Source organism: Humulus lupulus, chromosome 9 (genome assembly GCF_963169125.1).
Source record: "Humulus lupulus chromosome 9, drHumLupu1.1, whole genome shotgun sequence".
Lineage (NCBI taxonomy): Eukaryota > Viridiplantae > Streptophyta > Magnoliopsida > Rosales > Cannabaceae > Humulus > Humulus lupulus.
The window spans coordinates 122,852,440-122,877,421 of NC_084801.1; the positions used below are offsets into that span (position 1 = coordinate 122,852,440).

Below are 24,982 nucleotides of genomic sequence, written 5' to 3' on the forward strand. Positions count from 1 at the left end.
AAAGGGTTGGCTTCAGATTTGTAAAGAAATACCCTGTAAGGAATATCAGAGATATATCAATAATATTGGCTGGTGGACTAGAATGATTTTAACTTTTGAACCACCTAAAAAAGTATTCGAGTTATAATCTTCCTTTGAGGTCATTCATCTATTACGGTTCATCATTTAGCACTAATCCCTCTCCTTATTTATATAATTATCTGTTGCCGAAGAACCGCGTCAACAAATTCAAATTCAAATATTATAAAATATCATTATTATAATAATATATTATAAGACTAGATATTTAATAATTATATTAATATAAATTTAAATTTTATAAAATTTTATAAAATATTATTACAATAATATTATATAATCCTATTTTTTTTTCTAATTATATTAATATGAATTCATATATTATAAATTATTATTATTATAATAATATTTAATATAAAATTACATATATAATAATTATATTATTATAAATTCAAATTGAAATTTTATAAAATATCATTATTATAATAATATAATACAAAACTAAATATTTAATAATTATATTAATATAAATTTAAATGTTATAAAATATTATTACGATAATATTATATAATCATAATTTTTTTACTAATTATATTAACATGAACTCAAAGATTATAAAATATTATTATTATAATAATATTCAATACCTAGATATTTAATATTTATATTAATATAAATTTAAATATTATAAAATATCATAATAATAATATATAATACATAATCTTAATTTTTATTAAAAGAATTATTATTTATGTTTAAAATAGTTATCGTATTATATGTATTTACAAAAATTATAAATAATGTTTTGGTTTAATTTTTCATTTAATAGATTTATGTAATTTTGTTTATATATAATATTATTTATTTATTTGAAATTTATATAAAAATGATATAAGTTTAATAAAAATAATTAATAAATTCTATAAATAAAACCAAACTGAAACGAAAATAAACATGCATTGCATTGCTTGTTTCTAATATAGAGAGTATACGTGTGATATATATGTAGTAGATAATTGGTGTATCATAAACCAGAACTGTATTTTTTACCATAAATTTGATAAAAATCTAAGAAATAGTCATTTTTTAAAAGAAATTTCCAAAATTGCTGTGGTTAACGGGCCATGGCCCAATATTGATTATTATGGGCCTCGTATAATCAGCCCAAACACGATGGTTAAAATCCACCACCACATACGGAAACACCGAAAGAAAGAGCGTGTCTTCCTCTACAATCTCACTACTTCTCTCACTTCCTCTCTCTCTAGAATCCATGGGTGGTTCTGTGAAAGATGTTCAATCGAAGCAGGAGCTCGACGACCTTGTCCGTACTGGTGCCCCGATTATCCTCCATTTCTGGGCGTCCTGGTGCGAAGCTTCGAAGCACATGGACAAAGTCTTTTCCCACCTCTCCATCGATTTCCCTCTTCTCCATTTCTTAAGGGTTTCTCTCTGTCTCTCTCTCTCTTTTTTTATTTATTTTTTTCAATTTGGGTATTTAATCTTTCTTTTTGTATACGATATAAGTATTGATCACTTTTGAATGTTGTAGGTTGAGGCTGAAGAGCAACCTGATATTTCCGAGGCTTATGCGATTTCGGCTGTACCATTCTTCGTCTTCTTCAAGGTATGGTTTTCGGAACTTTTAATCAGAGTTGTGTTCTGAGCATTTCGGAATTTGAGTTATAAGGCTATTTCATGATATGGGTAGATCTTATTGTTGATGACTGGGATGATATGTATTGTTCAGGGTTCTAGCTGAACATTTAATAATAGGCTTTTTTATCACCAAAACCACTGATTCTACCAAAACCCCTAATCTAATATTAATATTGAAATGTGAGATAATTGTGGGATGGTGTTTATTTTCTGTTTTGCTTAATAAAGCACTTTTATATTTTTGATTGACTACATAGCATTAACAAAGAACAAAAAAAAAGTTATTAGCTATGTTGAATTTTTTTGATCTTTAAATCCCATTATTTTAGAATTTTTTTAAAACGTTACAGTGAAAAATAGAAACTTTAACATTGAAACTATCATAAAGAATTATAATGTATTCATATAAGGGTTTGATGCGGTATTATGTCGCACTATATTAGGCTGTATTGTATAACATATTTTTATATGGAACTATATTTGATACTGGCTTGTATTTATATATATATGTACGCCCTGGATTTCCCACGGGCTGTTTAGCAGGACGATCCTCGGATTAAACATGATTTAGCCCGAGGCTCCCACAGGCCAGAGGCTTTATCTTCAGGACGGGCCCTTTCTAGCTCGAGGGGGTCCTGTTTCCAGCTCCCCCTTGTTGCACCGGGAGCTGGGAACAACATCCGACGACCACTGAAGGATCAGCTCGGGTTATGGATTGCTCCGGTAGCGAGCTTCTCAGGAAGCTCTGACCCTATGGGAGGTCAACACGCAAGATAAACGTGCATAATCCTGCCATCACGTGTCCGATATCCCCCTGACTTCTCGGACACGCCGCAGGAACGTGCGTATTCAGACACCCACGGATGGGTTGGGCCGTGCGGCCCATTATCTCCTTCCATACTGATTAGACCACACTTGTGTGTCAGGTTTAGGAAGTAATCATGAATATCACAGACTTGATATGACAAATGGTAAGGTCACGGGATGACCTCCCTACCAATTTCCAGGTGCCTTCTCCTATAAATATGGAGACCCTGGGAATTGATAGGGGTTGGAAAAAATAGTCTTGTAAGAACTATATATTTTGTAAACCAATTACCCAGAAAATATCAATAATATTGACTAGTGGAGTAGAAGGATTTTAACCTTCGAACCACTTAAAAAACGTGTTTAGGGTCACCTAGTTCTTCTCACAAAGATTTCATATCTGCGGCGGTTCTACTTTTAAGTACTAATCTCTTTCTCTTCTTCTCTTAATTACCTGTTGCCGAAGAACCGCGTCAACAGTTTGGTGCTTTCATTGAGAGCGAATCTAATTAGTACTACCACAAACATACAACTATGGTGACCACTCGATCCAAACATGGCAACGAGACAGAACAGCATGATGGGCAGGAGGCCCGCCATGTTGCCCTCCCCGAGGAGCAAGTTCCTGAAGTCCAGCAAAGGCCAGGAAAGCAGCCGGCCGGCCAAGACGATACTGGTAGTTCGACGCCCCGGCCGCCTAATCCGAATCCAGGTTATTATACTGCGGTGGAGATGGAGAATGCTCAACTGAGGAGCCAGCTAGCAGCAGCTGGTCAGCAAATCCAGGATATTCTGAGTCGACTACCCCCTCTCACAACCAACGGTAACGTTGGAGAGAGGCAAGGCGAGGCTCCTAAGTCTCGCCAGAGTAATCGATCCAGGTATAGCCGTTCGGGTAGACTCCCTGCAGCCAACTCCACCCCTTCATCACGCCATCAAGAGGCGAACTTCAGGGAAATGCCTCAGACCGAACCGCAGCAGTACAGCCGTTCGGTTAGGACGTCAACCCCTAGCTCTCAGCCTTCCTCGAGGGCACCCAGAAGAGATAGGGGAAATTCCCAAAGGAGGGCCGAGGAGATCCGGAGACGTCAGCCCGTCCCCGAAGAGCGTCCAGTTCCTCGTCCAGATCGCCCAGCGCGAAACCATCAAGCTGGCAGGGCCGAGAGGCCCCCACCAAATTTAGTCCGTCCAGACGGCACTAGGATCGCCTCTCCGGTCAGACATCCTCCCTCTCCCATCAGATATCCGTCTCCTCAAACCATCCGAGACATCCCGGCCTACATAAATAGTAGGAGAGACCCGCCATCGGCCGGGCCTTCCCGGCGCAGCAGGGTGCCGGGGGAAGGATCAGGTCGGAGCCGCCAAAGACGCACATCGAGCCTGTCCAGCAGGAGTCACAGGACCGGTAGTGCACGGAGTGATCTTTCGGGAGGAGACCTGCGACAGCGACTAAGTTCAGCACAAAGTCACCATAATACCCAGGGAGGCGACCTTCGAGATCGCCTCAACTCTCACAGAGAGGATCGAGTTAGGGATGGTAGCCAGGCCCGCTCAGTTGGGGTCCGATCCGAAGTACGTAATGGCGGGAATGCCCCAAATGACCTATCTCCAGATAGGAGGGGCAATAACCCGCCTAATATGTACAACGGGTCCGGAGCTGTTGAACAGCCCCGGAATAACCCAGGATCTCAGGACAAAACCTTAGAGCGCTTAACTCAAATGGAGGAGCTGATGAAGAAGCTCCTGTCAGAGAAAGAAAAAGACGAATATGATTCAGGGGATGAGATGGAGCTCTTCGCCCCCAACATAGCAGCAACGGCATACCCTTCTGGCTTTCGTATGCCTCACTTGTCAAAGTTCAACGGGGATGGAGACCCATCTGACCACTTAGGGATGTTCAACACCCTAATGATGGCTCATAACATCGGGCCAGAGCTTCGTTGCTTGATCTTTCCTTCCACCCTAACTGGACCTGCCAGGCAGTGGTTCAAACAAAGTAAAAGGCAGTCAATCAGCTCCTGGAAGACCTTTTCGGCTGACTTCAAGAGGGCATTCCGCGCCTCTCAGGCCGCCAGGGTCCAGGCCGACTCCCTAGCTAACGTGAGACAGCAACCTGGAGAAACGCTAAAAGCCTACTTGAGCAGATTTGCAAATGTCGCTGCTCGAGCCAGAGATGCCGACGACAGCTCCAAACTCATGGCTATGAGGACCGGGATCCTATTAGGCGGAGATCTGTGGAAGGATATTCAAAGGAGGGGGGTCAGCTCAGTTAGTGAATTCCTTAACAGAGCCCAAGAATGGATAAACTTGGAGGAAGCTGAAGCTTCAGCCGCGGGGACCAGCCAGGTCCTCGAGAAGCCCGCTGGGGCGGGAACAGAGATCGTAGTAGCGACTCCCGACGTCACGCAGAGCAACCAGCCCGGTGGCGGCAAAAGAAAAGGAAATGGTGAAAACGTCCAGCACGGTCAAAAGAAGAATAAGTCCGTGGATAAATTCAAGCCCGTGTTCACAGCGTATACCGAGCTCACCCAAACCAGAGAGAATATTTTCCTGGCCAACGCTACGCGAGTCCCCTGGAAAAGACCGGAGCCAATAAAGCACCCTAAGGGAAAGAGAGACGCTTCCAAATTCTGCCGTTTTCATAACGACGTCGGGCACAATACCGACGACTGCAGGCACCTCAAAGATGAAATCGAGACTCTCATCCGAGCAGGTCCGTTGGCGCAATACTCGCGGAACAGGGTCCCCACAGGTCGACCCGCTCCGGAGATCCCAGCCAGTCAACCTGGACCTCGAGTAGATCAGGACGTCCCTCCCCCCGTGGTCGAGGGAGAGATTTCCACCATCTCTGGAGGGCCACACATGGCTGGCACGAGCAGAGGCGCCCAGAAGAGGTACATAAATGAGTTGAAGGCCCACAATGGAGGGGAGTTCGTCCCGGAACAGTGTCAATCAAAACAACAAAGGTTAGAGAAACAACCAGTCACTTTCACGGAGGAGGACGCGGGCCATGTCCAATTCCCTCATAACGATCCCTTGGTCGTAGCAGTCCAGCTCGCCAACCGGAGAGTAAGGAGGGTGTTAGTGGACAATGGGAGCTCGGTGAATCTCCTATTCCGTTCAACCTTAGAAAAAATGGGTCTGACCGTCTCCGAGCTAAAGGCAACCTCGATGATGTTATATGGTTTTTCAGGCGAAGGGTCAGCAGCGATAGGAACGATCGAGCTGGTGATCACCCTAGGCGACGAGTCCCGAACAGTGTCCAAACTGCTCGAATTCGTAGTCATTGACTGCTCCGCTGCCTACAATGCAATTTTGGGCCGACCAACGCTCGTTGCTTTCGAAGCCATCACATCCGTCCGGCACCTCGCCATGAAGTTCCCTACTTCGACAGGGGTCTGCACTATCAAGGGCGATCAGCTCGCTGCCAGGGAATGCTACAGCATTTCCATGAAGGGAAAATCTAAACCCGGGCAGGTGGCGATGGCCATTCAGGATGAAGAGGAATCGCAGGGACCCAAGGCGGCCCGGCCCCTGAGATTGAAAAACCTCGGGTTTCCGAAGACGAAAAGCTCGCCTTAAGCGAGGACATTGACCCCCGAGTAGGCGAGGACAGGTCCGAGCTCCAAGCTATTGAAGATCTCGAGGAGGTAGGCATCGATGAACAAAACCCTTCACGGACGGTGAAGCTCGGAAAGAACCTCTGCGATAGAAGAAAGGCGGATCTGACCGCGTTTCTGAAAAAGAACCTAGACGTATTCGCATGGTCGCACGAGGACATGATAGGGATCAGTCCGAGCGTAATCATGCACACGCTCCACCTAGACAAAAGCGTCCCTGCAAAGTCTCAAAAGCAGAGGCGTTTAGGGACAACCCGAGCCGAGGCCCTTGAAGAAGAAGTGGCCCGGCTCAAGAAATGTGGCTTTATCCGCGAAGCCAGATTTCCCATTTGGGTTGCCAATCCCGTGTTAGTTCCAAAGCCCAATGGCAAGTGGCGGACCTGTATTGATTTTTCCGACCTGAATAAAGCCTGCCCCAAGGATTGCTTTCCGTTGCCGAGGATCGATCAACTGGTGGATGCCACGGCGGGGCACGAGCTCATGTCCTTCATGGACGCGTACTCGGGCTACAATCAGATCGCGATGAATCCAGCAGACCAGGATCACACCAGCTTCATGACCCCGACTAATGTCTATTGCTATAAGGTCATGCCGTTCGGTCTAAAGAACGCCGGAGCTACCTACCAAAGGCTGGTAAATAGAATGTTCGCGGATCAGATCGGGAAGAACATGGAAGTGTACGTCGATGATATGCTTGTCAAGTCAAAGACTGCCACCAACCACGTTGCCGACCTGGAAGAATGTTTTAACATACTGCGAGAATATGGCATGAGGCTCAATCCTCAGAAATGCACTTTCGGTGTCGCATCGGGGAAGTTCTTGGGTTTCATAGTCAATACCCGAGGAATCGAGGCAAATCCCGACAAGATCAGGTCACTGCTCGAGCTTCCATCCCCCAGGTCGCGGAAAGATGTCCAAGGACTCACAGGAAGGGTGGCGGCACTGAACCGGTTCATTTCCAAATCGACCGACAAGTGCCTGCCTTTCTACAACCTGCTCCGCGGAAACAAGAAGTTCGAATGGACAGTAGAGTGCGAGGGCGCATTCCTCGACCTAAAAACGCACCTGGCTGAGCCACCTGTGCTATCAAAGCCCAGGGTAGGAGAACCTCTTTTCCTCTACATGGCCGTGACTGAGGACGCAGCTAGTGCCGTTCTGGTGCGAGAAGAGGACCGGGCTCAGAAACCGGTTTATTACATCAGCAAGAGACTCCTCGGAGCTGAGTCAAGGTACCCGTTGATGGAAAAGCTGGCGTTCTGCCTAATCACGGCCTCGCGAAAACTCAGGCCATACTTCCAGTCCCACTCTGTACACGTCATGACCGATCAGCCTCTAAGGCAGGTTTTGCAAAAGCCTGAAGCCTCGGGACGCTTGCTAAAGTGGGCGGTCGAACTCAGTCAGTTCGAGATTTTCTATACTCCCCGAACTACCATAAAAAGTCAAGCCTTGGCCGACTTCGTGGCAGAATACGCGGGATTCCGTGAGATCCCATCAGAAGATTCATAGCAGCTCAGATCCTCAGGCTCATCGTGGAGGATCTTCGTTGATGGCTCATCTAACGAGAACGGCTCCGGGGCCGGAATTATTCTGATATCCCCAGAAGGACATAGATTCCATTCGGCGCTGAGATTCGGGTTCAAGGCGTCCAACAACGAGGCAGAGTACGAGGCCTTGTTAGCCGGACTTAGGATAGCTAGCGAGCTAAAGGCAAGCTCTGTCCAGTGCTTCAGCGACTCCCAGTTCGTGGTGAATCAGGTCTTAGGCGAGTATCAGGCGCGGGGTCCCAAGATGGCCTCTTATTTGGCTAAGGTAAAATCCGAATTATCTACGTTTGGGCAAGGGTCGATCGAGCAGATACCTCGGGAGCAGAACGCCAATGCAGATGCTCTCGCCAAGCTCGCCACCTCGGGGGAGGCAGAAACCCTGGGGTTGGTGCCAATTGAGTTCTTGGACAAACCAAGCATAGACGGAGATCGAGCGGATATTGAGATGATTGACATCAGGCCGACCTGGATGACTCCCATTGTTGAGTACCTCGTCGAGGGCAAGTTACCCGAAGGGCGCAACGACGTACGGCGAGTCCTTTATCAAGCTCCGAGATATACGCTAGTCGAGGGGGTGTTGTACCGACGTGGGCATTCATTACCTCTCCTCCGGTGTGTTCTTCCAAGTGAGGCGAAGGCCATCCTGCAGGAAGTTCATGACGGATTCTGCGGAGATCACACTGGGGGGCAAAGCCTGGCCTTGAAGATCCTTCGGCAGGGTTTTTACTGGCCGACTCTGTCCAAAGACTCGATCTCATACGTAAAAAAGTGCGACAAATGTCAGCGGTTCGCCGCGGTTGCACGAGCACCCCCGACCGAGCTAAAAATGATATCGTCTCCCTGGCCCTTCGCCATTTGGGGCATAGATCTAATAGGCGCCCTGCCCACCGGAAAGGGAGGGGTCCGTTACGCCGTGGTAGCCATTGACTACTTCACAAAGTGGGCCGAAGCAGAGCCGTTGGCAACAATAACATCGAAAAAGGTGCTAGACTTCGTGGTTAAAAGCATCGTTGGTCGCTTCGGCCTACCCAAAAAGATCGTTTCCGACAATGGCACTCAATTTGACAGCGACCTGTTCACCGAATTTTGCGAAAAGAACGGAATTGTGAAAAGTTTCTCATCCGTGGCCTATCCCCAGGCGAACGGCCAGGTCGAAGCTGTCAATAAAACTCTGAAGGCAAGCCTCAAGAAGAGGCTAGATGAGGCAAAGGGGATTTGGCCAGAACAGCTCCCCCAAGTTCTGTGGGCCTATAGGACCTCACATCGGACTCCCACGGGTCACACTCCTTTCTCCCTAACCTTTGGAAGTGAAGCGGTCCTCCCCGTGGAGGTAAAGGTCCTATCGCACAGGGTCCGGTCTTACGAACAGAACAAGAACCACGAGCTCCTATGCCACTCCTTAGACTTGATGGATGAGAGGCGAGAGGATTCACAACTCCAGCTCGCCCATTATCAACAGAAAATCACTCGCTACTTCAACGCTAAGGTCAAAAGACGTGCCTTTAGCGTCGGCGATTTGGTCTTGAGGAGAGTTTTCCTGGCCGGGAAAGATCCCAAAGATGGGGTTCTGGGACCAAGCTGGGAAGGACCATACCAGGTCATCGAAGTCATCAAAGAAGGGACGTATAAATTAGCTCGACTTGGTGGAGGGGCGGTCCCGCGGACTTGGAATGCAATCCACCTAAAGAAATATTATCAATAAACATGTGTAAGACCTAGAAGGTCACCTCCGATGTATAAATAAAAATCAAATGTTTCTCGTCATTTGCAAGGGTAATTTTAAAGAAACAACGAAAGACCCTTTCCCAGTTACTTGGGGGGCATATGGTACCCGGATATATCCAGGTCTCCTTAACGACTTAGGTGTTAATTTTTATCTATGGATAAGAGTTATCACAAACTAAGTCCTATCCTGGTCTTAACCAGGTCCTAAAACTTAGAAGTTAGCTAAAATTTGTTGACCGAGGTTCTTCTTTAAAGAGCCCGGGATACGGATAAAAGTTGACACGAACTAAGTTTTTTCAAAATAAGTTCCTGGTCTTAACCAGGTCATAAAACTTAGAAGTTAGCTAAAATTTGTTGACCGAGGTTCTTCTTTAAAGAGCCCGGGATACGGATAAAAGTTGACACGAACTAAGTTTTTTCAAAATAAGCTCCTGGTCTTAACCAGGTCATAAAACTTAGAAGTTAGCTAAAATTTGTTGACCGAGGTTCTTCTTTAAAGAGCCCGGGATACGGATAAAAGTTGACCCGAACTAAGTTTTTTCAAAATAAGTTCCTGGTCTTAACCAGGTCATAAAACTTAGAAGTTAGCTAAAATTTGTTGACCGAGGTTCTTCTTTAAAGATCCCGGGATACGGATAAAAGTTGACGCGATCTGAGTTTTTTCAAAATAAGCTCCTGGTCTTAACCAGGTCAGAAAACTTAGGAGTGAACTAGAAAATTGTTGAACGCGGATCTTATTTAAAGAGTCCGGGATACGGATAAAGTTAGCTCGAACTACGTTCATAAAAATAAAGAGATAAATTATGACCAAATACATGAAAATATATATGTAAAACTGGTTGAGCAAATTGTCTCGAGGCGGAAACGCCTCACATAAAAAAGAGAATTACAATAAAAAAAAAGAGTTCAAAATACGAAAACAAGAAGCATCCTAAGCCCCATCAGCTGGCCCTTTGGAGGTCGCGGTCTCACCCTGCTCCGCCGCGGCAGAGGCCTCTCCAGTCTCCGATGGAGGAGCCTCCTTATTCAGGCGGGCTTGAAGCCGCGGCAACAGGAATGCCCAGAGGTCCGGCGGCATGAAGGAGAAGTCCGCGTCCGGATTGTGGGACCAGCAGTGATAGAATAGGTCCTGTAAGGACTGCTCCGACACGACCCGCTCGTCTTTCAGGGCGGTCTGGGAGGTCTGGACTTCGGCCTTCGCCACCTCAAGGTCTGCCCGCGATGCGGCCAGGGAGTTTTTAAGCTCTAGGTTCTCGGAGCGAAGCTTCTCTAGCTCGGATGCGGCCAGGGAGCGTTTAAGCTCTTGGTTCTCTGAGCGGACCTTCTCTAGCTCGGCTTTTGAGGCCGCCAAGGCGCCTCTCGCCTCCTGAGACTCCTGGAGGGCAGTCTGGCGATCTGCTTCCAAACCCTCGAGTTGGGCCTTGGTCCTAACGATGCCTCTATAGGCGGCAGCCATGCCCTGCAAGAAAAGAGTGATAAATTAGCAAACTGGAAGGAGAAAGGCGGCGTGTGAGTGTCAAAGCCTTAAAAGAAGGGGGCACTTTACCGTTAAAGTCATGTCCATGGCGGACTCTATAACTCGGACCGGGCTCGTTGTTTCGATGGCCCGGAGCTCCTTCTCCCTGATATTGTAATAGTGGCTGACAGCGTAGCTGGCCGACTCGTACACCGTACCCCGGAATGCTTCGGGCATCTTCTCCAGAGCCCGGGGGTCGACCGGGATACGCACGTCCGGGGCTACCGCGGCCAGATTCCCGACCTCTATTACCCCGTCCTGGGCGGCCAGTGGAGATCGTTGGGGTGGCGGATGCATGAGTCCTGTCCTGGCGACAGGGAGGTTCGCCCCCGCGACCTGGGATGACGGGTCTCTCCCCTTCTCCGTAGCTGGGGATTTGGTGGAGACCCCGGTCGAGCTCTTGGACTCGCGAAGCCTCTTTAACCTCGGCCCCGCTGGGGGATTCCCACCAAACACAACGCCCCGCAGACTATTCCCGGGCTGAGACATCTCTTCTGCCAAAGAGCAAAAAACACGGTTATCAGCAATCATACAGAAATAAAGGCAATAAGAAAGCAAATACTAAGGGAGCCCTACCCCCCGAGCTGGAAGAGCCTAGGACGATTATCTCACGAACTGGCGAAGGTTCTAGGTCCGGTTCTGAATCGGGGCTGGACTCTTCTACGTACTGCCTAATCCCCGGAGCGTAGACGCCCCTCTGGAGCGCAGGCCACGTGCGTAAATTGGTCCCGTACTCCTCAAAAATGGCCGACCTAAAGGCTAGGGTATTATCTACTACTACGGTACCCTTGGGCCGACTCTCTTGGTTGTCCAGCACGAGCTGGTCAACGCAGTGGAGCAGAAGCGTGTCCAGGTCCGGATTCCTTGGGTGACGATGGACGAGCTGCCTAGGGTTGAACCTAACCAGCCGGGGGTCTGCAGTGGCCCTATCTACGTTCTTAAATAAGTAAAAGTTACCTTGACCGGAAGGACCCGCGGCTGCTCCGGATTGGGCCCTCTCCTCGATCATCCCCTGGGCGACCTCCAAGCTCCGCTTCCTGTTCCTCACCAGAGGAACTTCCTCACCTTCTTCCTCGCCTTCGTCATCTGCGACCTCCTCCGCGACGATCGGCCTGTTGTCGCGGGCTGGGGGAGGCCCCCGGGGCCTTTTCAAATTCAAAGTCTGATTTGGGAAAATCAGCTTGCAGAATACCATCGTCTCGTCCGTCACGAGCACGCGGTAGTCTTTCTCACTGGGAGGCAGGTTCGCCAGTGTGTCGTATTGACCCCCGAGGGTCACGGACTTTTCGGTCCTCGAGTAGATGGCTGCAAGGTTGGTCGAAATCAGAATTGGAATAAGGGACGGGCTAAAATAAGATAACCGTTAAAAGGCGAGCTAAATGGAGGATTACTTACGAGGGCGGTTGAAATAATGATGATCGCAGTTTCGGAACCCAGTAGACATAAAAAACTGGTCTTTGAAGTCGTTTGGATGGCTCGGCAGCTTGATCACTGCTGCTGTGTTAGGGAAGCGGGTTAAGTAATAGAACCCGTCGCCTCGCCCCCGCTGGTCCGGGCTGGCTTTGAGGCAGAAGAAATACAAGATATCAGCAGGAGTGGGGACCTCCCACTCATGCTTTTGGAACAAATACCTCAGTCCCGCCAGCAGACGGTAGGAATTGGGGGGGAGCTGAAATGGGGCCAACCCCACGTAGTTCAGAAAATCAGCAAAATACTGATCCAGGGGGAGGAAGGCCCCTGCCTTGAAGTGTTCCCCGCTCCAGGCCGCGAACGACTCGTCGAGCGGCGTGCAGCTCCTCTCCCCATCCGCAGCAGGTCGGGCGATCACGGAGGTCTTCCCCAGAGGAATGTTGTGGTTAAGGAAGATTTTGGTGATCTTTGCCTGGCTGGTTATCTTCGAGACGATTCTCTCCGCCTCGAAAAACGCGTCAGGAGCCACCTCGGCCTGCTTCTCCACCGCCGGTCCAAAGTGAGGAATTGGCGAGCTGGTCGCCACCGCCTTTCCTTTATCCTTCTGGGAGGCCAAACTTCCCACATTCTTCTGTGGCAGATTTCTTTTTGGAGCCATCTGGTCGCCTATCGAGCAAAAGAAAACACTTTAGAAAAGGCGACCCAAGCAGGAGAGTGAGGCAAGCATTAAATACACGAGCTGGGGTAAGCCCAGCCCGTGGAGAGTGGTGCCGCGCGTTCCAAGGAACACGCGCCTATGCCCTCAACAGATCCCAGATTACTCGGAATTCGTGTGTCAGATGGCTCAGAGTAAGAAAAAAAAAAAAATTTTTGCCTTGGGGGGAAAGTTTCAACAGGCAAGGCGTGGCAAAACCGCTTTTAAGGCGTATTCCCTAAGCTACCCGGTTTTTGCACCCAAAGGTCCTACGGATCCTACCAGAAATTGTTCCTAAGAAAGAATCATGGAACCCATGTTCTAAGGCGATGTCCCATGACAAATGTGCCCTAATCAAAGAAGGGCCATCACCCTCCATATCCGCGCGACCCAGAAAACCTCTGCATGTGGCTACAGTAAAATTTTTTACCTAGGCTACAGTGGCATGCTTTCAAAAATAAATGGGGACAGAAGACTTACAGTATAGGGTTGGATGGTGAGCGAGGTTGCTGCGCGGGTAGGGGCTTCGTTGGCACAGTAGTCTCCAAGGCCTTGAAGGAACTCGCACGCTTAAGCTTCGTGAACGGAGAAGATGAGAGCAATGGAAATGAGGGTTTTGCTCTTCGGAAGGTCAGAGAGAAAAGAAGGAAATTTGAGAGGTTCTGAATGGTAAGGTGGTCCGTGCGTGGGATGACCACCCCCTTTTTATACAAGGGAGGATCACGTGTAAAAGGCTCCTGGGAGACCCTCCACTCGAAACGTGAAACGACGGCTGGACAGTAGGCTAGGCCATTTAATGCGGTTCTCGTAGAATGTACCGTCGCCACCCGCGGCGTTCCACGTATCAGACGCATGCGAAAAGCATGGAATGCGAAGGGTTGTGGGAGAAGTCTAAAAGCTCCAACTGTGGTCTCCCATGTCTGACGTCATGGACCACGAGCAGGAGCTTGGGGGGCAGATGTACGCCCTGGATTTCCCACGGGCTGTTTAGCAGGACGATCCTCGGACTAAACATGATTTAGCCCGAGGCTCCCACAGGCCAGAGGCTTTATCTTCAGGACGGGCCCTTTCTAGCTCGAGGGGGTCCTGTTTCCAGCTCCCCCTTGTTGCACCGGGAGTTGGGAACAACATCCGACGACCACTGAAGGATCAGCTCGGGTTATGGATTGCTCCGGTAGCGAGCTTCTCAGGAAGCTCTGACCCTATGGGAGGTCAACACGCAAGATAAACGTGCATAATCCTGCCATCACGTGTCCGATATCCCCCTGACTTCTCGGACACGCCGCAGGAACGTGCGTATTCAGACACCCACGGATGGGTTGGGCCGTGCGGCCCATTATCTCCTTCCATACTGATTAGACCACACTTGTGTGTCAGGTTTAGGAAGTAATCATGAATATCACAGACTTGATATGACAAATGGTAAGGTCACGGGATGACCTCCCTACCAATTTCCAGGTGCCTTCTCCTATAAATATGGAGACCCTGAGAATTGATAAGGGTTGGAAAAAATAGTCTTGTAAGAACTATATATTTTGTAAACCAATTACCCAGAAAAGATCAATAATATTGACTAGTGGAGTAGAAGGATTTTAACCTTCGAACCACTTAAAAAACGTGTTTAGGGTCACCTAGTTCTTCTCACAAAGATTTCATATCTGCGGCGGTTCTACTTTTAAGTACTAATCTCTTTCTCTTCTTCTCTTAATTACCTGTTGCCGAAGAACCGCGTCAACAATATATATATAATATGTTAATAAAAATCAATACTAAACATAGTATTATATAAAAATATGCTATACAATACATCTTACTATAATATTATATAATACAACAAGGTATAATATGGGGTACCAAACACATTTTAAAGTATAGATCAATATATATATGTGCACTCTAAAAAGAATAATAGAATAATTTCTCCCTTATATTTAAATGTTGCAGAATTTTTTATTAGATTATTCATTTTATAATCTGCGTATATATATTCATCTATACTTTATAATTCTTTAATAGGGATAGAATTATAGTTCACACGTGCACTTTGTTCTTACAATATAATATCAAATTTACCCTTATTATGTAAAAGAAAAAATAAACATCATTGTCACAATTTTAGTAGAATTGGTTGAGTTACTAATTACTTTCAGTTTAGGGGGTTTTATCGATGAATAGCCTTACTAATATGAGTAATATATGATTATATTATTTTGTAGCTATTGAATTGCGTAAAAAAATAAATAAATAACACAAATTTTAAATATATTACCTATTTCCAAGGTAGCAAGGATTGCCTTTTTATTAATATGAGAAGATTACAAAAATCATAAAGTATTTTTTCATGTAGAGGAAGATTTGTCATGTAAATTCCTTAGTGTAAAACGAGACTAAATAAAATGATCATCGGCAAGTAATATTTAAAATAGTGTTTTTAAGCCTCGAGACGTTTTGTTTGTGTGAGGTGAGGCGTACGCCTCAAGGCGCATTGAGGTGTAAGCCTCAAATATTTAATTAAAAAATAATTGTAGAACACCTAATGATATAGCATAAGATGAATACGTCTTATAAAACACAAAAATAGAATGAGATATGTCATAAAATTCAAATATACCATAAAATGTATCATAAAATTCAAACATGAATATCTCATAAATTTTTAAAATAAAGATAATTTTTGTTTTTAGAACTAGAATCCTAGAACAAACTTCAATAGTAATGGCATGATGATTTTGCAATCATCTTCCGATTCATTATTGCTTGACGAATCGTTTTGAAGGGAGGAAGGCAGAATCATGCGTTTTTTTTCTTCCTTTGATTAAAAAGAACGACTAAGGGAGGAGAGGAGAAGAACGACAGACGAGAGGGAGAGGAGAAGAGCGACTGAGTAATTAGAGTTTCTAAATTAAGTTGTTTTAAGTTTTAATTTAAATAAGTTATGAGTAGTCCAATGTTATAAATGAGAGAAATAAATATTTTGGGTTTTTTTTTGGCATAAAAAAGCCCAAAATGAAATAAACACTAGAGGCATGTACTTATCTTGTTTTTACGCCTCAGCTCCTCCAATCAGCACCTCACCATAGTCCTCATTGTAGTGAGGCGTACGCCTTGGTGCAATTTTCTACCGCCTCAAATTGAGGAATGCTTCGTAAACGCCTTTTTAAATATTGTTAGCAAGCTTTGTTGGGTAGATTAATTAGTTTAAGAAGGGTGATTATATGTAGGGTGAACGCTTTTTTAAACATTGTTGGCAAGCTTTGTTGGGTAGATTAATTAGTTTAAGTAGGGTGATTATATGTAGGGTGAAATGTGTAGGAAGGTGTGTTAGGGTAGGATAACACTAGATTAAGTAGGGTGATATGTGCGAAGATTATCCAGATTTGAGAAAAGCTTGTTTACCTTGCTAGTACCATATCCAAGCAGATTCAAGATTATTGGATGGAAAGCTTGGTTGTAATAAAGCAAGCCTAGCTAATTGGGTAAGATAAATAAAAGCAGGCTAATATTATGATGATTACTAATGGTTGGTCTGCTGCTTGCAGACCAAGCCTAAAAAGGATAGTTGTCATCTGCCATATATGTTACTTTCCTAAGTTTTTCAAGAAGCTACGATGATTAGCTTCATTTTAAAGTGTTTGTGTTTTTTAGACTAAAATGTCAAAGCACATGGTAAATCCCAATGTTTAAAAAGGCGTTTTTGAGGCGGTAGAAAACCACACTAAGGCGTGAGCTTTGATAAGCAGTAGTGAGGCGTACGCTAGACTTTGGTGAGGCGCTGTTTGAGGCAGTTGAGGCATAAAAATGAGAGGTTTATTTTGTTCTGAGCTTTTTTATACCCAAAAAAGGCCCAAAATCTTTATTTTTCCTTTTTATAATATTGGGCAAGCTCAATAAAACTTGAAACAACTTAATTTAAAAACCCTAATTACTTAGCCATTCTTCTCCTCTTCATCTTGTCTACCCTATCACACCTTCATACACATATCACCCTACTGAAACTAGCATTATCCTACCCAACACAGGTTGTCTAAGATCATTTTATTTAGTCTTATTTTAATTACTAAATACTCTTTGCGTGACAAATCTTCCTCTATATGATAAAGAAATACTCTTTACTTTTTGCAATCTTCTCATATTGATAAAAAGACATTCCTTGCTACTGCTGTGGACATAGGTAATATATTTTGTTGAACCATGTAAAATTTGTATTATTTATTTTTACGCATTTAATAATTAAATAATATAATCATTTATCACTCATATTATTAGATGTTGAACTAGAACCCCAAACATGTATCATGGTGATTTCGTTGGAATTGTAGCACTTTCTTTCTTAAGCTGCGTAAGAACTAAGAACATAAATCACTGCTCTTTGAATTAAATAACTTGTCAAAAGAGAAACTTTTTGTACTTGTTAGAAAGACATCCTTGGTTTTAACATGTAGTTGTGGTTTAAAAAGGTTTTAATTTCACCTTCTGTGTTTGGTGGGGGGAGGGTAGGGAGGAGATGAAAGCCACCACATGACCCTTAAAAGATGACTTCAACTTTAGTCTTTCTTAAATTACATCTCTATGTCACTTGTTTAACCCAAATATCATTGGTTTTGTTGATTTGAGAATATTTGGTAATTACATGGCGTATGCCTTACCACTTGAGTTGAGTCATATAACTAAGCTACCATATAATTAAAAGGGACTCAAATCATAATTTCCAATGGACAAAAAATATAATTTGAATCTGGATAACCCTATTGTTTTCTTCTTCTTTTGTTCAACAATAACCCTAGAGTTCTTCATTGTATGATATCATGCATGCATGGCTTGCTTTGTTCTCACTGTAATACACATGTTCTGTTTTGTTAGGATGGTAGAACTGTTGATACACTAGAGGGTGCAGACCCTTCTAGTTTGGCCAATAAAGTTGCTAAAGTTGCAGGGTTCATACATCCTGGAGAACCTGCTGCTCCAGCCAGCCTTGGGATGGCTGCAGGACCTACTGTTCTTGAAGCTGTAAAAGAGATTGCAAAAGATAATGGATCTTCCCATGTGGACAACCAAGGAAAAACTGGCACTAATGATGCTTTGAATAAGCGATTGCAGCAGTTGATTGTCTCTAACATAGTCATGGTATTTATAAAAGGAACCCCTGAGGAGCCCAGGTGTGGATTTAGCCGAAAAGTTGTTGACATCTTGAAGGAAGAAAATATTAAATTTGGAAGCTTTGATATTCTGTCTGACAATGAAGTTCGTGAGGGGTTAAAGAAGTACTCCAACTGGCCAACCTTTCCGCAGCTCTATTGCAAAAGGGAGCTTCTTGGTGGGTGTGACATTGTAATCGCAATGCATGAAAGTGGTGAACTAAAGGAAGTTTTTAGAGACCATGGAATTCAGTCAATTGAATCTGAAAAGGTTAAAGAAACTGAAGCTGAAACTGGAAAGGGTGGCATCTCGGAATCTACTGGCTTGAGTGCAACTCTTAGCTCTCGACTCGAAAGTGTGGTTAATTCAAGCCCAGTTATGCTGTTTATGAAGGGAAAACCTGATGAACCCAAATGCGGTTTCAGTCATAAGGCTGTTGAAATCCTCAAGCAAGAAAAGGTGGAGTTTGGATCTTTTGACATTCTTTCTGATGAGGAAGTTCGTCAAGGGCTCAAGGTTTATTCAAACTGGTCTAGTTATCCTCAAATATATATTAAGGGCGAGCTTATTGGTGGATCAGACATCTTATTGGAGATGCAGAAAAGTGGGGAACTTAGGAAAGTGTTAGCGGAGAAAGGGATCATCCAGAAAGAGAGTCTTGAAGATCGGTTAAAGAAATTGGTTGCTTCTTCTCCAGTAATGCTCTTCATGAAGGGTATACCAGATGCTCCCAAATGTGGATTCAGCTCGAAAGTTGTTAATGCCCTTAAGGAGGAGGGTGTGCCTTTTGGATCCTTTGATATTTTAAGCGACGAGGAGGTGAGGCAGGGACTGAAATTGTTTTCGAACTGGCCAACTTTTCCTCAGCTTTATTACAAAGGCGAACTGGTAGGTGGTTGTGATATAGTTCTGGAGCTTAAAGACAACGGAGAGCTTAAATCTACACTGACAGAGTAAACTCTTGGTGGTATTTATTGTCATAAAAATGTCTCGGGATATTTGACACTGTTTCTGAGAACTAGTTTGCTTACTTTTCTGAAATAGTGGTCCATATTATGAATGTTTGTAAACTCCAAATTTTGATACATCTCTGTTACCAGCTTGGTTGATCTTTGTTTAGCTAGATGGTTCTATTGCATTTATTCCTTTTTACCCTTTTATTTATTCTTATTCAACATGATAATAATTATAACCAGCATTATGATAATTAAGCATTTATGTACATCTACTATTCTTGATTTGTGAATTGGTAATCAATGGTTTGGTCTTCCTAGTTTGGTTGAGTTATCGTTTTTTGCTATGTCCAATGGGTGAGCCTCTAACTAAGGATGTCAATGGGGCAAGGAACAATCGACGGGGAGTGCTCCTCTCGTTCTCATCTTTGTTGTTAACACTTGGGGGTGAAAAATGGTCCTTATCCCGGAGAATCTTCATTTCACTAGAGGTGGGTTTCTGCAGAGGAAATTAAAATCCATACTTCTAATGAAGTTAGATTACATGAACACTGTTTGGACCCAAATTGCCAAATAAAATACCAGATTATTTGGTTCGGATAAGTCTGATCTTACATCTTAGGTAGGGTTTTTGACCCTACATTAGCAGCAATACACCCTCGAAAACAAGAGAAGTCTCACATTATACTACTTTTCACCTCAAGAACTCAGCAATAGTCCTTTTACAACAAGCTAACAACTCAAGAGCTAAAACACACAACACTCTTCTTTGTACACTCGACTAAACCATATAAACACTAAGGGTAGCTAATGAGAATAAGACCAAGAACAAGAACCATTCTTACGCTGCAGTCTCAAACTCTAAAGAAAGGAACAACTGTTATACTACAAAAGTCGGTTACAGTATGATCATATCACACAATCCTCCACCTTGAGACTCATTGTATCACCTTTGTGAATTTGACTTTGAGCAACACCTACAATAGTAACAACTTTTTATTTCTGAATTTAAGCAAGCTCAAGGCATTATTGAACTTGACAATATAGATAATTTTGGTGAGCATATTAGCTTTGATTAACTTCAGTATCTATATTCTCCACCTTAACTATATGATTTGGAATAATATTTATTAGAAAATAGAGCTTCACATTGACGAGCTTTATTTTTACCTGAAATATAATATTATTTGACAGATGCGTAGCACATAACACAATATGAGAAAAAAAAAGTAGCATTTAAGGGTGCACATCTTTCCTATGGGGATTCACCCTCATCTTTCTCATGGAGACTTACCCCTAATAGAATGAATATTTTTTTGTCTAAATGGAAATTGAGTAGGGACGGAGATAATTGTTCGTCCTTGAATATTAAATGGAGCAGGAATAAGCACGCTAATATTTTTTTTATGCTTTTTATGTTTTAATTTTTTTCCTTCTTATATAGAAAATATAGGGATAGTACTTAATCTTGTGTATATAAATTTCCTTTGCTAAACTAGGACCTCACCAATCCCAGTCACTAATAGAGATGCCTTATTGATTTAATGGTAGGCCACAAGTCACAAGATTTGATCTACCTGCACTATTAGTGTACTTTTACAATTATTATAGGTATTTTTTTATTATTACTTATAGTTAGTTTGGGTTAACAAAAAAAAAAAATCTCACATGTGTGATGTTTGCCCTCTATATATAGTCAAGACTGCTAGTACTTAGTTATCTATGATATGATATGTTCACTCATGAGAAACATTTTTGATGATTAATTAATAAATCTCCTAAGCACTAATTTTTAAAGGATGTATGATAAATGTACTTATCAAATGTCATTTCAATTGTTCCAACAACTAATCCTATCTATAATAGGAATTTTAATTTGAATTTTATATAACGCACACATGATGATTTTCACGAAGTGTGGCTCTCATGCATTCGTAACTAACTAGCATGTATATTAATCTTTCCTCTCATATTCAATAATTATGATTATTAAGATAAATGCTAAATAGTATTTTAGTGTGTAGCAAATTATTATTGGTGTAAATAAATATTAGGTCTCACATATTTAAATTAAATTTAAATTTAAATTTAAATACATGAGGTTGGATATTAAATTTTATCAATTGTACTGTGTAATGTCCTAGAGTGTTGAACAGTCTAAAGATACCTTATAGCAATGTTATTATCTATCATTTAATAAAAAAGTTTTAGGAATTTGAACTAATTAATGCAATAATATAAATAGGAACTTTTGCTTCACTTTTTTATAACTTAAAATTTGTAAAATGAGAGAATATATAACCAAAGTAATAGACTTAGACTTTATTACTAACTAGTGATGGAAGTATGATGTACGTGCTAAAAAAAAGATTAATTGATAATATTTAAATAAAATAGTTGTATATTTTTTCATTGTTAGTGATATATTATTTTATAATATAATAAAATCATTTACAACTAAAATTAAATACAGCATTAAAAAGCTACATGTACAACATTAAAATAGTTGTATTAACTCATTTATGTTACTTTATTGTTTTTTATTTAATTACATAATTAAACTACTAAGTATGCATAATTTATTGAGGAAATAGCGGCAAAAGTACTCAATGTTTTAAGAAACTAGTGATTTAGTATCAAATCTTTTTTTTTTGTGGCAATAGTACCCATTGTCCACTTTCGTTGGTTTCCGTCGGTACCCAACCCATTAAGTCTGTTAAAAGCTGATCCTGGACCCACGTGTCAGCTCTCTATTGGCCCATTTAAAAATATTTTTTAAAATAGAAAAAATTATTAAAAAATAATTTAATCAGTAAAAAAAATTAAAATCAGTGCCGGTGGAGGTGGGGATGTCTGAGTTTATACGTGTGCACATGTGGCACGATATAATTGGTCCAATTCATAATATATTTTAAAATTTAAATAATTTTATTTAAAAACTAATTAATTTAAAAAAAAAAAAACCATTATCCCCGAGGACCCGACTACCCATTCTTCTTCTTCTTCTTACTTGTGCATGGATTATTCTTCTCCCAATAACCCAAATCCATGGAGGTCGGAGATCGCTTCGATCTGCTTGAGTCGAGCTCTGCATGGATTCCAACGAGCTGGTTTTGTCGCCTCCGGTGGTCTGTAACCAACATAGCTGGAAGATCCCAACTCCTCTTGGCGATGGAGCTCCAAAATTTCAGTCGTGGTTCATGACTCCCACTTGTGATGAACAGGACAAGTCAAGCCTCCAAACTTTGGGATGGAGTTCACGATGTTGAGAGGTGCATGATGGTGGTGCGCGTGTAGCCGGGAGGTCTTGCACGTCAAGGCTGCCATGGCTGGCAGTGGGGAAAAAGCAAAGGCGACACGATAGAGAAGGAGAGGTCGGGAGAGAAAAGGTTGGCATGAGAGAGAAGATTTTAGATTTAATATTATATATAATTTTAATATTTAATTTAAAAAAAAAATAATTTTCTATTTTAAATTATAATTTGAAATATATTATGAATTGCACCAATTATATCGTGCCACATGTGCACAAAATCAAATTTTAACATATTTGTTAGGGTGGGTACCGACGGAAACCAACGGAAGTGGACAATAGGTACTATTGCCACCAAAAAAAGATTGGGTACTAAATCACTAGTTTCTTAAAACATTGGGTACTTTTGCCGCTATTTCCCCTAATTTATTTAATATTTTAAAGTTATAAATTTTAGAGAAAATACTATTACGACCTTTGTGTTTTGTGTGATTACTCGTTTGGACCTTATGTTTTGTTAAATTACATTTCAAACCTTGTATTTTGCAAAACAAATCCAAATAGTACTTCAGACTCAATTTTAATCAAAATAAGTTCAAATATAAGATCAATTGTTGGGTCCTTGACAATGCGGTGAGTTTAGAGAAGTAAAGAAGGTGGTCGTAGAGCATGGAAGGAAATATTATATTTGATATTATTTTGACCAAAATTTGATCTAGGGTACTATGTTGATCCATTTTGGAAAACATAGGGTCCAAAATATAATTTAACAAAACATAGGGTCCAAATATGTATTTGACCAAAATATAGGGGCAACATTGGTATGCTCCCTAAATTTTATACTAATTAAATAACTTTATAAGTTTCCAAAAATGGAAGATACAGATTTTACATGTAAATAGTTAACAATTTTTAAGTCAAAAACTAAGATAACTAACAAAAAATAAAATAAATATAAAAAAATTAATTTTTTTTATAGCATTAATATCTATGAACTCATTTGTGTGTATTTATTTTTTCTTTTCTAAAATATATATTTTAGGTTATTTGTGTATGCTTAAAAAGTAAATTATTTGATGTTGTTTATTAGTTTGAAATTTAGTGTTTATAATAATTTAAATTTTGATATTTTCTACGTTGTGATATATATATATATATGGAAGACTTCTCAATGGTTACTACCCATAGATGGGTATTAACAATTATGATGATGTGACAATATAATGACTTGGTATAGCAAGTCACCAACAGGTAAATACGTTTTTCTACTTCAATTTCGAATTTAGTTTTTTTTTTTGTCATAATTAATGTTGTTTTCAACCAATGAGAGATACTAGCTATAATTAAAAATTAACATGTATTTGAAAAATGAAAAGTTTACAATATTATATTTTCATAATAAATACACGTTTTTCATCAGGTAACCGTTCTAAAAATTTGAAAAAAATCAAAATTTATTTTTAGAAATATTAATTAACAACTATAAATATGGATCATTGATTTTAATCAAATGGTTAATATTAAAGTAACCATCCATGGGTAGTAACCATTAAGAGTGCACCCATATATATATTATACACAGTTCATTCTAGTTTTAAAATTATATATATTTTTTTATAATTTTTAAAAAAAAAAAAATACCTATGAATTTCAATATAATAAAATATTAAAAAAAAATACTAATTTAAAACTATGAATTTAAAAAGTTTATTTGATTAAATTTTAGTTATTTAATTTAAACATTTTTAGAGCCAAAAAAATTTTATATATAAATATATCTCTTCTATATAAAAAGTGTGTAGATAACAAAAATTCTTAGTTTTAACGGTTTTTTTTTTCATTAACTTTAACAGAATATTCTTATATTTAACTGTATTTTGTAAACATGATTTAAACTTTGATAAAATTAAATAAATAAATAATTAAACAAATTAAAATAGGATATTTTGAGATATTTTACAATGATATTTATTTAAAAATAAAAAAACCATACATTTTATAGCTTAAATAAAATTTAATTAAACTTAAACTTCACGTATTAGAATAATATGTTCTTAAACATATAATATGATATAATCTACTATCAACGAGCGACAAACTTAAATTTAAAATCCACGTATAATATTAATATTATATTAAACATATAATTTATAATCTTTTGTTGTCACTACTAAATTCAAAAACTAGAACAAACATAAACTTGAACAAAAATTAATTAATTAATTAAAATATGATATTTTAAAGATATTTTATGATAATTTAAATAATTAAATCATATTTATTTAAAAATAATAAAGACATATATATTATTTTTTTATCTTATAAATTTGTGTGATAGTTTGTTTTTTTATCAAGTGATTGAAGTTCTTTTTCTTAATCAAACTCACCAAATGACATTGCGAGATACATTAGAAACTAAAAATAGTTGACGCATGTTGACCTGTGAAATTGGCCAACGGTCGTATGTACAATATACGACACATTTTGAAATGAATATAAAATGCGGCAGAGTACAAATATCTTAAACAAACACACAGACATTTTATAGTGGTTCAGCCCTCTTATGATAAACAGTAATAATCTAATCCACTCAGCTTTTAGTATTGAATCACTCGATAAAAAATTACACTGATGAACAAAAATATTC

The 24,982-nt window shown here is 41.0% G+C and overlaps 1 protein-coding gene across 1 annotated transcript; it reads left to right on the forward strand.

The window, feature by feature from the left end:
• The first annotated feature begins 1,215 nt into the window (after positions 1 to 1,215).
• LOC133802244 (monothiol glutaredoxin-S17) lies at positions 1,216 to 19,252 on the forward strand. The gene is made up of 3 exons (XM_062240516.1): positions 1,216 to 1,462; positions 1,571 to 1,645; positions 17,854 to 19,252. Exons 1-3 carry the CDS (start codon positions 1,292 to 1,294, stop codon positions 19,084 to 19,086), a joined length of 1,479 nt encoding a protein of 492 aa, XP_062096500.1. The 5' UTR covers positions 1,216 to 1,291; the 3' UTR covers positions 19,087 to 19,252.
• The last annotated feature ends 5,730 nt before the right edge of the window (positions 19,253 to 24,982 follow it).